The sequence below is a fragment of the Leptonychotes weddellii genome, chromosome 13, assembly GCF_054177405.1.
Source record: "Leptonychotes weddellii isolate Sample4059 chromosome 13, ASM5417740v2, whole genome shotgun sequence".
NCBI classification, from domain to species: domain Eukaryota; kingdom Metazoa; phylum Chordata; class Mammalia; order Carnivora; family Phocidae; genus Leptonychotes; species Leptonychotes weddellii.
Window position 1 is genome coordinate 16,965,745 of NC_138381.1, and position 14,578 is coordinate 16,980,322.

Consider the following 14,578-nt stretch of genomic DNA (forward strand, 5'->3'; position numbering starts at 1 on the left):
AACTTACACTACAGTTTTCAGGTGGAACTAGAAGCTGAGTAATCTCACCACCATGCACACAGAAGATATGTTTCATTTCTCCAGAAAATATGTCCCAAATTATGACTGAAAAATCCACGCCTCCAGATATCAGATATCTTTGGTCATAACGAGCTGAGACCTGATGAGGATATAGCAAACATGTGACTTTGTTCCGATGACCACGGAGGGTTCTGTGAGGTGGCCAACCTGTGAATAAGGTTTTGGATTTAAAATGGGAAAATTAAAGTCTTACAAAATTTCAACAAATAAAAGCAAACATGAATTGTCAGAACAGCTATAAATTTTATCATAGAAAAAACTTCTAATTTTATCTTCTAAAATACTCTGTCCAATACAGTAGCTACTGCAGACTCATATGTGCTGTAAAATACAGAGGAGTTTTCAGAGATTTAGCACAAAAAAGTAATGTAACATATCTCATTTGTAATTTTTTATATTGACTGCAATTGATTTTACATTGTAAAATTCAAATTTTATTCAATTCTACAAGTTGAAAATAGTTTTGCTATATTGGGTTATATAAAACAGATTATTAAAACTGATTTCATCTGCTTCATTTTTACTTTATTAATGTGAATACAGAAAATCACATACTGTTATATATACATATTTCTACTGGACAGCACTGTTCTAAAAGACTGGCAGTATTACTGATAACATGGTAATTACTTAGTAAGCTATAGAGACAACTAATCATAAATGAAACTATTGTATATCAAGAGGTAAAATCAGATACTTCTTACATGTAGTCATTACACGGTATATATTCCAATAATGGGTACTAAGTATGCCTTACCTGCACTGGCATTGAATTCTACCAACTCCTAGCACACTAACAACTAAGCTGATTCATTGTACTTGTTACAAACAAAGAGGGCAAATACTGTCAATGTCATGGTTACAGAGTTCTCAAAACATGTCAGACACGGGGAGATCTTCAGTATACCTCTTCGGAGCATGTGTTCCCCTTGCAGCAGCTGTACTATGGCTGTCTGTGTGGCAGGCACAATAATGATGCTTCCATCCTCACGGCCACAAACGAGTCGTCCATGTGCTGGGATGTACACACTTGCGGTTACTTTAAGAGGTTCATTACTACTGGGAATCACACTCAGCTGATCTATAATTCCAGCAGGACAAGGATTCAGCTTATCAAATGCCTCTTGCAAACTAACAGAAGTTGTCATTTTCAGTTCTGTAGAGGTTTTGTTTTGTATGAAAAAAAAAAAATTGTCCATGTTAGAAAAAATTTAAACATTAAAATAAATGTACTTACGGTTGATTCAGTAATACATATCAAAGAACTGTCACAAACTATAATTCTAAGAAGAATACAATGACATATGTACATTATGAATTTATTATGCAGTGGTTAGTATTTATGTTGCTAAATTAAAAGAATTAAGAAATTGCTGCACATGATTTATTACTATCTTCTTTACCTTCCTGTTTATCAGGTGTGTCTGATATGTTCCAAATATTCAATCTTCCTGAAGAATCACCTTGAATTAATAGTTTGTGGAGGTGTTCCTTGAATCCATAGAAGAACCGAGTAACAGGAGGACAAATTAGCAACTGCCAAAAGAAAAAAAAAATTGTTCAAATATTTTTAGTTGTCCTTTATTTTTCATTTTTTAGATAATCTCTACACCCAACATGGGGCTTGAACTCATGATCCTGAGATCAAGAATCGCATGCTCTACCAACTGAGCCAGCCACGTGCCCCTTAGCTACCTTTTTAATCAAAATATTTTACACATTAACGTTTTTCAGATAAGGATGTTAAGTACTCTGCCTCAGAACAGAGTAAAAAAAAAAGTGCTTATAGCATGAGTCTTCAACAATACTTTAATGTAATTTTATAGCATTAATTACATGTCAACTAATATTCAAGTCCAATAAAATACAAATATGCAAAGAAATGAAAACATTTATAGTCTTTCTCTAGAATTAGTATTTATATTCTTTTTCTCTACTTTAGAAAAACCGATTACTTGCCACAACAATGCAATTTATTTAACTGTCTCCTATTAAATAATTAATACAAAGATACACCACTCTTTACCAAAAATAAAAGTCTCCACTTTAAAGGTCTAAAGGGGAGAACTAGCTAATCCTAGCTTTCTGCCCATTCCTGATCAGTCACTAGGAGTAGCAGCAAAATTAAACGACCAAGATTGTACAAGTAGAAGACTCCATTTTTTTTAAGCAGTATATTTTCAACTAATAGCATGACATTTTACTTGGTCACATTTATATAATCAATTTGAACATAGCCTGATATGTTAACTATAAACCACTAGGAACAAAAACCATTCATTAGGCTCTTGTGTATACTTTCTTTTAAAACAAATTATTTCTCCACTTTTATGCCTTCAGTGACATCACTTATTTGAAAATACTAAATAGGGGTGGGCTCATAAAATTATAAAGTTTAGATTATCAATTCACAAATGCCTGAATATTAAAGCATAGAATCTTATCCTGAAAAGCAGAAAAAAATATATTTTAGTTTTGACAATTATAGTTAACAAACAATCTAATTACTGTATTTGGTGTTGTTTCCAAAAAATCACTAGCATATAGAAACTGTATATATTAAGCATAATCAATTATGTGATTTAACTTAAAGTCGGAAAATTACTGTTGTAACTGATAAATGAATGTTGTCATTCATGTTGTAAATGACATGTTGTAACCGATAAACAGTTTTCTAAAGTAGAGAAAAATGAATGTTGTAACTGATAAACGATATCCCTAACATGGAGAAGTCACTACAGCAGCTATAATAACCAATATTCCATATTCCACAGTGTGAGTATCCCACACCATATAATACATGTATCTTAACTTAAAACATATTGGGGAGCTGGTATTTTAAAAAACATAGTATGTACTTTGTTTTGCTTTGTTTTATCTATGTTTTTTATATAAGTCATTATCCCTTAGTTTACCTGGAAGTGACTGTTTGGTTGGAGGAGGAGGTGTTCAAGTTAGGAGAATAAAGGATAGGTTATAGAGCATCTTAACTGTACAGAGATGTATAAATTGTGTAAATTCAAAATAGTAAAAAAAGAAATTCCCTTCCCCTCACCATCCCTTCACATAAAGATGGAACAAAAAGTTCAAAATGAAAAAGGTGTGCAAACCCAGAATATAAGTAAAGGAAACTTTACTTCCAAAACCAAAACTTTGTCCTTAATGCTCAAAAAATATAGAGATGAAAATCTAGTACTAAGTGCCACTGCATTTCAATTCTAAATTGATATTAAGTAGGTCTTTAGAAGTCAGGGGCATCTGGATGGCTCAGTCGATTAAGTGTCTGCCTTCGGCTCTGGTCGTGATCCTGGAGTCCTGGGATCGAGCCCCATGTCAGGCTCCCTGCTCAGCGGGGAGCATGCTTCTCCCTCTCCCTCTGCTCCCCTGCTCCTGCTCTCTCACTCACTATCTCAAATAAATAAATAAAATCTTAAAAAAAAAAAAAGAAATCATAATAAACTTTGGTTTTTATAGAGAAAAAATTTCTTTTATTCTTTATTTCTAATGCCCGATAATTTAAAACACTATATGATTTTGGGGATATATTGCAATGCCTTATCCAAGTAATGAACTATTACTAATTGGCAGTATTCCATGATTATCTTTGCCCTCCTAAAATTATACCTGTCACTATGTTTACAATTGCATTATAGCGTAAATTTACGCCATCAATATTTTACCAAAAAGTCATTTCCACTATGTAATCATAATAAGATCATCTGTATTCTAGGAGAAATGTGAACACTAAAGCATATTATATGATTAAGATATGCAAATTTTAGAACTGTGCTTATAACTGACCGTGTCAAAATGTTTTATGACATTTAACACTGCCCTGAATCTTTCAAATTCTTAGCTACCAAAAGACACCAATAAATGCAGTTGTGAAAAATTTTCAATGTCACTATCAATTATAAATGATACCTGAAGAATTTTACCTCTTTATCTGTTCGATCCAAGAGGCTATGTTGTACAGGAGGAATTAAATTTTCAACTGCTTTCCCCACATCACTGCGGAATGAATCACTAGCTGGAAGGCAACTGAAAATGAGAAAAATACAACATTCAATTAAAATACTGGCATTAAATATTTTATCATACGATATGAGGAGGATTTTTGGACAATGGACAAAATATGGATTTTCAAATTACAGTTAATTTAATGTAGGCATTAATTAATGTCATTAAAATACCCTACTTCAAATAAGGACCCACCTAATTTTTGTACTTAGAAGTTAAACTGGAATTATAAATCTAACTTAAGAAGTTCTGTAGTTTTTTACCTAAAATCATTTATACTTTAAACATTTTCATACATTCAAGTTATACCCTGAATTCAGACTCCTTTGCTTTGATTAAAGTCCTAACTTAATATTGATTGAATACCTGGCAGGTAGTTTGTAAATATAACTTTGCCCATTTTCAGTCCAAATGATTACTTTATCTGCTGATACAAAGTCACCTCCAGTCCACGTCTGTCCATTTTCACTAGGACCTGAACACAGCAAGGAATAGTCTCCAGCATCAAATACCTACAAGGAACAAGAAATTCGCAATCTAATCCATGTTGGTGTCATTTAAGTAAGATACAGTGACATTTAAACTAAAAACAAGGGGCACCTGGGTGGCTCAGTCAGTTACGCGTCTGCCTTTGGCTCAGGTCATGATCCCAGGGTCCTGGGATCGAACCCCGCATCAGGCTCCCTGCTCAGCGGGAAGCCTGCTTCTCCCTCTCCCCGCTGCTCGTGCTCTCTCTCGCACTCTCTCTCTCTCTCAAATAAATAAAATCTTAAAAAAAAAATAGACTAAAAACAAAACAAAACTTCTGGAAATATATTTACCAAGCTCGGGCCTTTAAAATTCACTACCTCAAGTTAAAGACATTGTGTCAGAGAGCCCCAGGGCTCAGTCACCTTCACCAGGGAAAACACAACTAGGTCCCCAGCTGTGCGCCTCTCAGCGGTCAAGCATATGACAAGTGGAGCAGGCGTGCTGCCTTGCACAGGGACAGGGAATCCTTAGCCTTTTTTATCTAAAGGGAGGAATGTTCCATCAAAGAATTCCAAGTCATAGGGAACCAGCCTCTAGAATGCATGGTTATGACTCCTGTTTTATTTCTATGTTCAGTAAAAATGTTTCTAATAAACTCAGACATCAGAATATCTCTTTATTAATATGGGAATGACCTTACTTTATTTCATTCAGGTACTGAAGTACCGTAAACAGAAAGTTAAAAGACTCAGCTTTATTATTTAATAATTCTCACGTATAAAAGTCAAGTCCCCCACAGCCCCCGCAGAAGTCAAGTCCCTAAAATTTCATCAGCAACACAGGCTATCTGGAGCTTTGTACCTGTAAGGCACATCAAAGTTTACAAAGTCCCTTCACATCATTGTCTCATATGAGCCTTAGAAGGACTGCAGGATTAATTGCTATCCCATTTTACAGACGGTAAACTGACATAAATAAGCGTTACATCACCAGCTCAAGGTCACATGTCCAGTAAGTGCTAAAGCTAGGACTAAAAACCCTGATCTCATAATTCCTAGAAGAATTTTTCTACCACTTTTAATAATTGGTAAAAGTATATTCTACAGTGCTAAAAAATTCAATTGGCTCAGAATTTTTATTTTAGTTTTCTTTAAATAAAAAGCAATTAAACTGCTTATACAGAGCCTTTTCAAAATTAAAACAAATCCTAGCCAAATTTACCATGATTTGCTATATTTATCATTTATTACATTAACACTGCAAGAATAGCCAAGACAAGTCTAAGAAAGAATGGAGACCACCCTCCAGGCTTATTATCTATGAAAACAAATTATAAAGCTTACAGAAAATAAAACAATACAGTACTGATGCATAAACAGAAAAATCAACAAGTCCAGAAACAGATTCCAGTAATTACAGGAATAGAATATATTATAAAGGCACAACAATACAAAAGTGAATTATTCAACAAATGGCATCAGGAACTGGGGGTCCATCTGGAATAAACATAAAATTGGATCTACAGCTTGCAATTTATATAAAATAAATTCCAGATTAAATATTCAAAGGTATATAAAGTAAAATTATACAAATATTAGGAATCTCAGCTTGTGATGAGCCCTTTAGAACATCTAACAAACTGTGAGAACCCATAAAAGATGATAATCTAACCACTTAAAATAGAAAACTTCTTTTTGGCAATAAGTATTTGGAAAAGTCATTCTATTCAGTTAGTACTACTATCTTAGTGTTGTTTTACTATGCATTTCTCTGGGGCGCCTGGGTGGCTCAGTCGTTAAGCGTCTGCCTTCAGCTCAGGTCATGGTCCCAGGGTCCTGGGATCGAGCCCCGCATCGGGCTTCCTGCTCAGGGGGAAGCCTGCTTCTCCGTCCCCCACTTCCCCTGCTTGTGTTCCCTCTCTCGCTGTGTCTCTCTCTGTCAAATAAATAATCTTAAATAAATAAATAAATACTATGTATTTCTCTGATGATTAATGAAGCTGAGCACCTTTCTATACATTTATTAGCCACCAGCTTTCTTTTATGAAACATTTTTGTCCCTTTTCCTACTGGATTGTCTTTGTTCTGTTCTCACATGTTTTTAAAATGCTTATTATGAACACACAAGAAACTGGTATTAGATGCTGCCCCTGGGGAGGGGAAGGAAAAGTAGCAGGGAAAAGGATGCATACTTTTCACTGCGTCCTCTTGCTCCCTGATTTTACTACTATTTACATGTGCTTTAAATTTGAAGACAAAGGAAGGATCCCATGTAGCTCACTATAACAGCAGCTGCTGGCTTCTCCTCTCTAATCTTATTCCAGAACAGTAGCAGCGGCAAGGATAAGGTTAAGGTGTTGCCTGCTGCCCCAGTCAGGCCTGACCCTGCAAAGCCCATGCCCTCTGAGGCAGTATCCCATGGTAGTGAGGAGGGCAGGTGCTGCAGTCAGGCTGCCAGAGCTGTAGCCCAGCACCGCCACCAGCACCTGTGTAACCGGAGTCGAGTTTTCTGTGTTCCCTATGCCTGCGGTGCCTCATCTGCAAAATGAGGAAAGTAGTAGTTCCTGCTTTAGCCGGCAGCCTCTATGACTGCCCCAACCTGGTATTCATACCCTTCTGTAATCCTCTCCCGAGTGTGGGATTCTGTGACGTTTCTAGCCAACGGACTGTGAGAGAAGTGATGAGACTGCAGTCCCAAGATTAGGTGGCTCATGGCTACAACTTCTCTTGCTTGCTTACTACTCTGAAGGAAGACAGTTCCCAGGCTGTGCGAGGCCCAGATGGCAAGGAACTAATGTGTCCAGGCAACAGTCAGCTGGATGTAGAGCCTGCCAACCACCAAGTGAGTAAGCTTGCAAGCAGACCCGCCCTAGGTGACTCCTACCAGGAGACTGTGGCCCTGGCTCACACCTTGACTGTAGTCTGTGGAGACCCTGAGCCAGAGGCACCCAGCTAAGCTGTGCTCGCATTCCCGACCCACAGCTGGGATTATGATACATGAACCAGAGGGGGACTAATACATGTTTATGGTTTTAAACTGCTAAATATATATTTATATAAATTTATATATAAATTTATAAATCCTGTTATGCAGGATTAGGTAACTGATACACCTCCCCTGAGAGAGTTGTGAGGATTAAAAGAAATAATACATGGAAAGCTTTGAAAAATATGCTAGGCACAAGTCGTCAAAACATGCTGGTTCTTTTTCTGTTATAGAAATACTGAAGTCTGGCAATGTCGAAGTAATATTATCCTTCGGTCATTAGCTCTCAAGTGATGTAAGGAAGACCTTCCCAAATCCAAGAAGTCAGAACAGAATGGCAATTGGGAATAACAACAAGCTACAAAGACAGGTCAACCTGCAGAAAATTCAGCACCACTGCTTATGTTGTACTGAGGAAATAATGACTGAAACGGTAGCAAAAGGTAGACATTAAGATCAGTGGGATAATAATCATTAACTGAATCATTTTATAGCCCAGAACAAAAAAGGTTAACGATATATAACTAAATCCCAACACCTACAAATTTGGTATCAAAATTACATAAGAATTCCAAAGGATTAAAATATTCTTGCATCAAGCTCTTCCTTATAATTATCTTTGAAGTCTGATAAACCAACACCTTGAAGGGTAAAAATACAGCTTCTTACTTAGTAGCTATCTTACCCTCCAATACTTGGAGCACACAACCAAAAGTGATCTTTGTGTGAATGCACAAAAAGAAATGCTTTGGCAATTCTGACAATAAATCGGTTTGGATTCCTCCTCAAATATTGGCTCAGTATCCTGAAAAGAGAAAGATAAGTAAAACGTTAGGAATGGTTTCACTGTCGATTAAAATTATCATACAGTGATTAAAATAAAGAAAATGCAAGAAAGACATCACTTGATATATTCATCATTTTAGCCCCTCATGTGAGAACTAAGGTAATAAAAAGCAGCAAAAATATACTACAAACACATCCGGGCACAATGTCTTTGCTACAAAGCTACTCAAGATTGAAATGCTGAAAAGAATCAGAGTGTCAACATTGTGGCAATAACAGATGATAAAAGTTTGAGTCAATCCTAAATTCTGTATCTATATGTCCTTCTACATTAAAAAAAAAAAAAAAAATCTATTCCTCCAGGTCCTCCCCCAAATTCAGTGTGTAGAAATTGACTAGCTGAAGAGATTAACGTCATACTTAGAATATTGATCTGGAGAAATCCAGATTCTTTATTGAGAGAATTACAAGGAATTCAAGCCCAAAGAACAGAGAACTAAAATTGGCTTTATATACTTTTTGTATTGGTTTGCTTTATTTTTTCCCCTCAAGTAAACTATTTTTTAACTTTAATAGAGGCAACTGAGGAAAATCCCAGCTCTTCTGTGTTTCTCTACTTTATATCCTATTTCATATCCTCGACAGAGCAGATGTCTGCCATCAAAAGTGAAAAACATAATACACTTACAGAGACAGCATACTAGGGGATGTTCTAATACTATGTCAATAAGGCTCTCGAAAAAGAACAGCTTTCTCCTGGCCCTTTAGGAAAAAAAGGGAGGGGGCCTATCATCGCTAAAACTGAAGACACTGTAAGAACAGAACATTTGTCTCACCTGCATGCCACTTATTTCAGAGGTAACAATCCACACCTTCAAGATGCCCGTCACTGAGAGTGCGACCACAGTGTCCTCTAAGTCGAGAGGGACCAAGAAGCCAAGGTTACAAACATAATACACTTTCTTTCTAAATAATAACATGGTTTGCGTTAATGAAACTAATAATTCTTCTCAATTGGCATAAAAGCATAATTCTATATTTCATGAAATAACAGAAGCCAGATTTTGAAACAAAATAGACCACAAATTTGAAATTCAAGGAAAAGTTGTTTGCAGCTACTTGAATTTTTTAAATTTCTAATCAACCGATTTTTAATAATTTCAAATGTTCCTGATCACTATGATTACTTCATGATTTAACAAAGAATTTTTATTCTTCCAAAATTCACAACTTTTAATTATTTATCATGGGTGAGCACACTCACTTTATTTCTTGAAGACACTCATTTCCCCAATGTCCCACCTACTTTGTCTGCCTTCTAGACATTTTATGGTACATTACATCCTCTATAGACAGTGATCAAGAGAAGACATGATCTAAAAAGGAAATGCATAGGCTGCAGGTAAGGAAGTAGTCACAGTGCCATGGTAACATACAAGAAACTCTGAGAGCAGAGACACTGGGAGCAGTCTCATGCGGGCTCCAGAGTGAGGGAGATATACGTGAAAATCTCATTATCTTCACTAACTAACCAATGAACTGTGGATAACTTAACCTGTCTTAAATTCAACTTGCTTATCTGTAAGCAAATACAAATGAGTAACAATGGTACCTAGCTTAATGGGTTGCTATGAGAATCAAGACACACCACAGGGGGCGTCTGGGTGGCTCAGTGGTTGGGCAACTGCCTTTGGCTCAGGTCACGGTCCCAGAGTCCCGGGATCGAGTCCCACATTGGGCTCCCTGCTCGGCAGGGAGTCTGCTTCTCCCTCTGACCCTCTCCCCTCTCATGCTCTCTCTCACTCTCTCTCTCAAATAAATAAATAAAATCTTAAGAAAAAGACAAACAAAACACAGGTATAGCATTCAGCATATCAATCAAGATGGGTTATTACTATTATTAAAAAGAACAGTTTGCTGTCCTTAAATAAAAACCTTGCTGTATTACATAGTTCTCCAGACAGTGTAAGGCACTGGAATGCAGCGATTACAAGTCATGAGCCTGTATGGAGACACTAACAACTGCTCACATATCTGTCAATTTATAGTAAAAGTGGAACATACCAATATAGCTAAAATTCTCAAATATCCAAAGACTAAAATACGGTAAATGCAGATTAAAAATTACATATGCTTGCAAGATTATAAACTGATAACATTTAGAATTGCATGCACAGCACAGAAGTTTTCATCAGTGACATTCTATCCTATTGTGATCAGAGTACATGTGTATCTCATATGGAAATACTGTAAAAATTCAAAATGTACAAACTGCTTATCACAAATACAGTCCTTTTTTAAAGAAAACATTGACTGTAACTAAGATTACAGGTGAACATGCTAATAATGAGTTCCCCATTGCCTGGAAAATGAAGTGGAATCTCTTTTTCACTGCTATGCTCTTGAATAAAGCAGTAATTCTCTAATAGGCATTAAAAAGCCTCTACTTAAGGTCCCAGATTAAAGAAGTCTGTTCAACTGTATTTCACTGAACATCTCCCAAATATATTTGACCACAGAACCCTCCTTTTTCACTAATACCTATTAACAAACTTCAGAACCAATACTCTGCAGACGAGCCCTTGGGAAGTGCTGCAAACCCATCCACTCTGTTTCCACAACCACTGCTGGACCTCAGACCTGCACCATGCTCGGCTGGGGTATTAAAATCATCTCCCATCTAAACCATTCTCAACAATGCCACCAAACTGATGCTTAAAACCAAGTCCCAGGGTGCCTGGGTGGCTCAGTTGGTTGAGCGTCTGCCTTCGGCTCAGGTCATAATCCCAGGGTCCTGGGATGGAGCCCCTGCATTGGGCTCCCTGCTCAGCGGGGAGCCTGCTTCTCCCTCTCCCTCGGCCCTTCTCCCTCCTCCCCCCCCCCGGCCATGGTCGCTCTCTCTCAAATAAATAAATAAAATCTTTAAAAGAATAAAATAAAACTTAAGACCCTTCAAGGATTCTTACCAGAGACCGTCCAACATCTATAGCAAGGGCCAGAAAGCCACAGCTCATGGATCAAATCCAGCCCACTGGCAGTTTTTTGTAAATAACGTTTTATTAGAACACAGACAGGCTCATTCATTTCCATACTATGTGCTTTTGTGCAACACTGGCAGAATGGAGTAGTTGAAACACAGATCCCGTGGACTGCAAAACCTAGAATATTTAGTATGTGGTCCCTTATAGTACAAGTCTACCAATCCCTGATCTACAGGACGAAACCCAAATTCCCTAGCTAGCACACAAGGCCCTTCTTGATCTGCCCCCCATCAACTCTGCCAACCACAGATGCCCCCATTACTTCCCTCAAACTTCTTACCTATGTTTAATGCTTATGAAATATGTCATATATGATACAGAACTCTACAGTAAACTATCCATCATGTCAGGGTGCCGAAGTCCCTAAAGGGCACCACACACTGACCTTGTGTTCGGTGGGATCGGATAATACTCATGGAGCTAATCCAGTCTGGAGAGATCTTTGATACTAAGGAGTATAACACCTCAAGGCTGGTGGCATCCACAACGAGGATTTCAGGATAGTGGCCATGGCATAAAAGTCTTCCTTCTCTCTGATTTCCAACAGAAAACTGGTAGAACTAAAAGGAAAAAGAGTTTTAAGTGTTCTTTTACTTCTGAGACTTGATTCGCAAGCACTCATCAAGCTTATTATGGCACTCAATTTCTCCAGTAATATTTCCAGACAAGTACTATATGGCACCTATTATAGGTGTCTATGTATATATATACACGTCCATCAAGTTACATTAATATTTCAAAATATCTAACAAAAATTATTCTTTTCCTAACATCCTCCCTTTTGAATTATTTTGGAGCAGAAGTCACAGTAATTCTTCATTTTTAATCCTCCTATAGCATCTAAAACAGGATTGTTGAATGAATTCATAAAACACCTCAATAAAATCAGCTTCACAAATCAAAGCAAAAGGAATCTCTTCACAAAGCAAAGCAAAAATATGAATTTTAGATGAATGGGAATAGGTGCGTATAGGCTTATAATTACTAGTTATGACCAAATAAAATTTAGAAGATGACTGTTGTTCAAACATGTTATAATCAGCAATAAATTCTGATTAACCTAAGTGTGTTATTTCAGACTAAAGTATGAGACAACCATGTAAATCATCCTCATAATGCATATTTATACTTTGTGGAAGAAAAAGAGAGGAAGAACCAACACCATCATGATCTACATGTTACTCATCCCAAGAATAACTCAAAAGGAAAAGATGGGTTTCCATCAACCAAAGAGCAGAGAAAGAATAACTATCAAAACAAGACTAACAACTTCTCAAATGACCTGTCTCCCGCTAGCTTTAAAAAAAAAAGTGATTCTCCAAGTGGAATGAATCTCCTAGAGGATTACTAGAAAGTGAAGACATCTAACAACCAGACTACTAGTTCCCAAAGGATTGGACCTTACACGAATCACGTGACAGCAAGCTAGACTGAGCACAAAGGGCAATGCTGTAACCACTCCACAACTGGGGAAATAACTAAAGGAACCTTGGTCCAGTCTGCTCCCACACTCATCAGTCCTGTTCTCAGGCTCAACGTTGCGTGTGAAGGAATACAATCTTCTCTCAACTATGGGGTACCCTGATAAGAAGAATTACAACTTCTTAAACATAAATACTGATCACAGAGTACATTAACTAAGAGCATTGACAAAAATTGACCCACTTTACAGATCATATCCTGTTTATTAGGAATTAGACTCCAAGAGGGGGGTCTAATAAAACACAGACAACCACAGAGGGCATTTATAGATCTTAGAAGGTTGATCCAAAAAACAGGACACACAACTTGGAGGTTCCAGGGACTGCCAGGCACTCTCATATGATAACGTGACCGTAGGCAACCCTGACCCATCTAAGGGGAAGAGGGTCGGGGAGGAGAAGATGTGTGCAGAGAAGCAAACTCTGTCAGTACCCACCCGACACCAGCCCAGAGAGACACGTGCACTGCAGTTAGTAAGAACTCTCTCCTGGGGGCAGGGATATTTTATTAGCCTTGCCTGATAAATGCCTCCCACCTTTTGCTTTAAAGTTATACTCCCAAATAATCTTCTGACCACTAAATTTAGCTCCCTAGACATTTTCATACTAACAAAAAAGTATCCTGAATGGAGAAACAATTTTTCCAAATATTAAAAAGGGATCTCCCATGTGATAATTTAATAAGTTGGCATCTCCTTGTGATTTCAGTAAGTTGCCAGTGTGACCAAGGTTTACCATTTCTGCTTATACAAACAACTCGCTCTTGGACCTGAGAGAGTGAAGATCACACAGGAAACAACTGTCCCACACTAGTGAACCTGTCAAAGAGCATCTTCTACTTAGAGACAGCTACCAAGTTAAATGCAGGACCTATTACAGGATCTGAGAAAGAACAGGCACTAAAAATATATTGAATAAACAAAGAGAATTTTTCCTAACATGTAAACCAAAAGTTCTTAAATCATGGAACTATAAAAGTCAAAATGTTTATATCCAATGAGTTCAAGACATTAAATAATCTATAAAATCACTAATTATATTATCATTTATTATCCATTTTCTCTCTATAAACCTTGATGATTCATCATATGATAAAAAATAAGTAACATATGCCCCTTAAATAAAAAGCATACACTCTAACAACACTGAAGAAGCAATTTTTAAAAGGCCTTTGCGAGGGTAAGAAACAGTAAAAAAAAAAAAAAAAGACTTTATTACACAAACCACCACGTCACCCTGAAACATTTTCCATTGCTTTTCTAATTTGTGTTGGCACAAGTTTTCCTTCCCAATAAATGACTGTATTTGTTTGAGGGAGACAGTATGATATAACCGAAAGAATAGAAAGATGAACCTGATTTGGGATCCTGGCGCCAGGAATGACTCACTGTGAGACTGGGACAAGTCATTTAATCACTCTGGGTCTCAGCTTCCTTCTGTGTAAAATAGTATACTCCTATCTCATTTGTAATGATGGGAGGAGGACTAAATGAAACACCATAACAGTATGTGCTCAGTAAAAGTTAGTTCTCTTCTCTTCCCTCGCTTGCCCCACTGAGAACATAAGTCATATTTTCAATGGACTTGGGATTTTCCCAATATTCAACAGAGTAAATGATGCATAAACTGAAGGACAAAAAACTTGACAATTACGAAAGAGTAAGAAGGAATACCAGGAATAGACGTCAGAAACTATAAATTCGTATGTAAATT

At 37.1% G+C, this 14,578-nt stretch overlaps 1 protein-coding gene across 1 annotated transcript in view; it reads right to left on the bottom strand.

Moving 5' to 3' along the window:
* The window catches only part of WDR7 (WD repeat domain 7), a 338,052-nt gene that overhangs the window by 286,003 nt on the left and 37,471 nt on the right, over window positions 1–14,578 (bottom strand). Inside the window, exons 6-13 of the mRNA XM_081802523.1 lie at window positions 11,770–11,944; window positions 9,180–9,256; window positions 8,243–8,362; window positions 4,468–4,613; window positions 4,020–4,122; window positions 1,485–1,617; window positions 989–1,237; window positions 8–228 (exon numbers count right to left, since the gene is read on the bottom strand). Coding sequence (XP_081658649.1) covers window positions 8–228; window positions 989–1,237; window positions 1,485–1,617; window positions 4,020–4,122; window positions 4,468–4,613; window positions 8,243–8,362; window positions 9,180–9,256; window positions 11,770–11,944 — 1,224 coding nt within the window. The remainder of the gene's footprint in view (window positions 1–7; window positions 229–988; window positions 1,238–1,484; window positions 1,618–4,019; window positions 4,123–4,467; window positions 4,614–8,242; window positions 8,363–9,179; window positions 9,257–11,769; window positions 11,945–14,578) is intronic.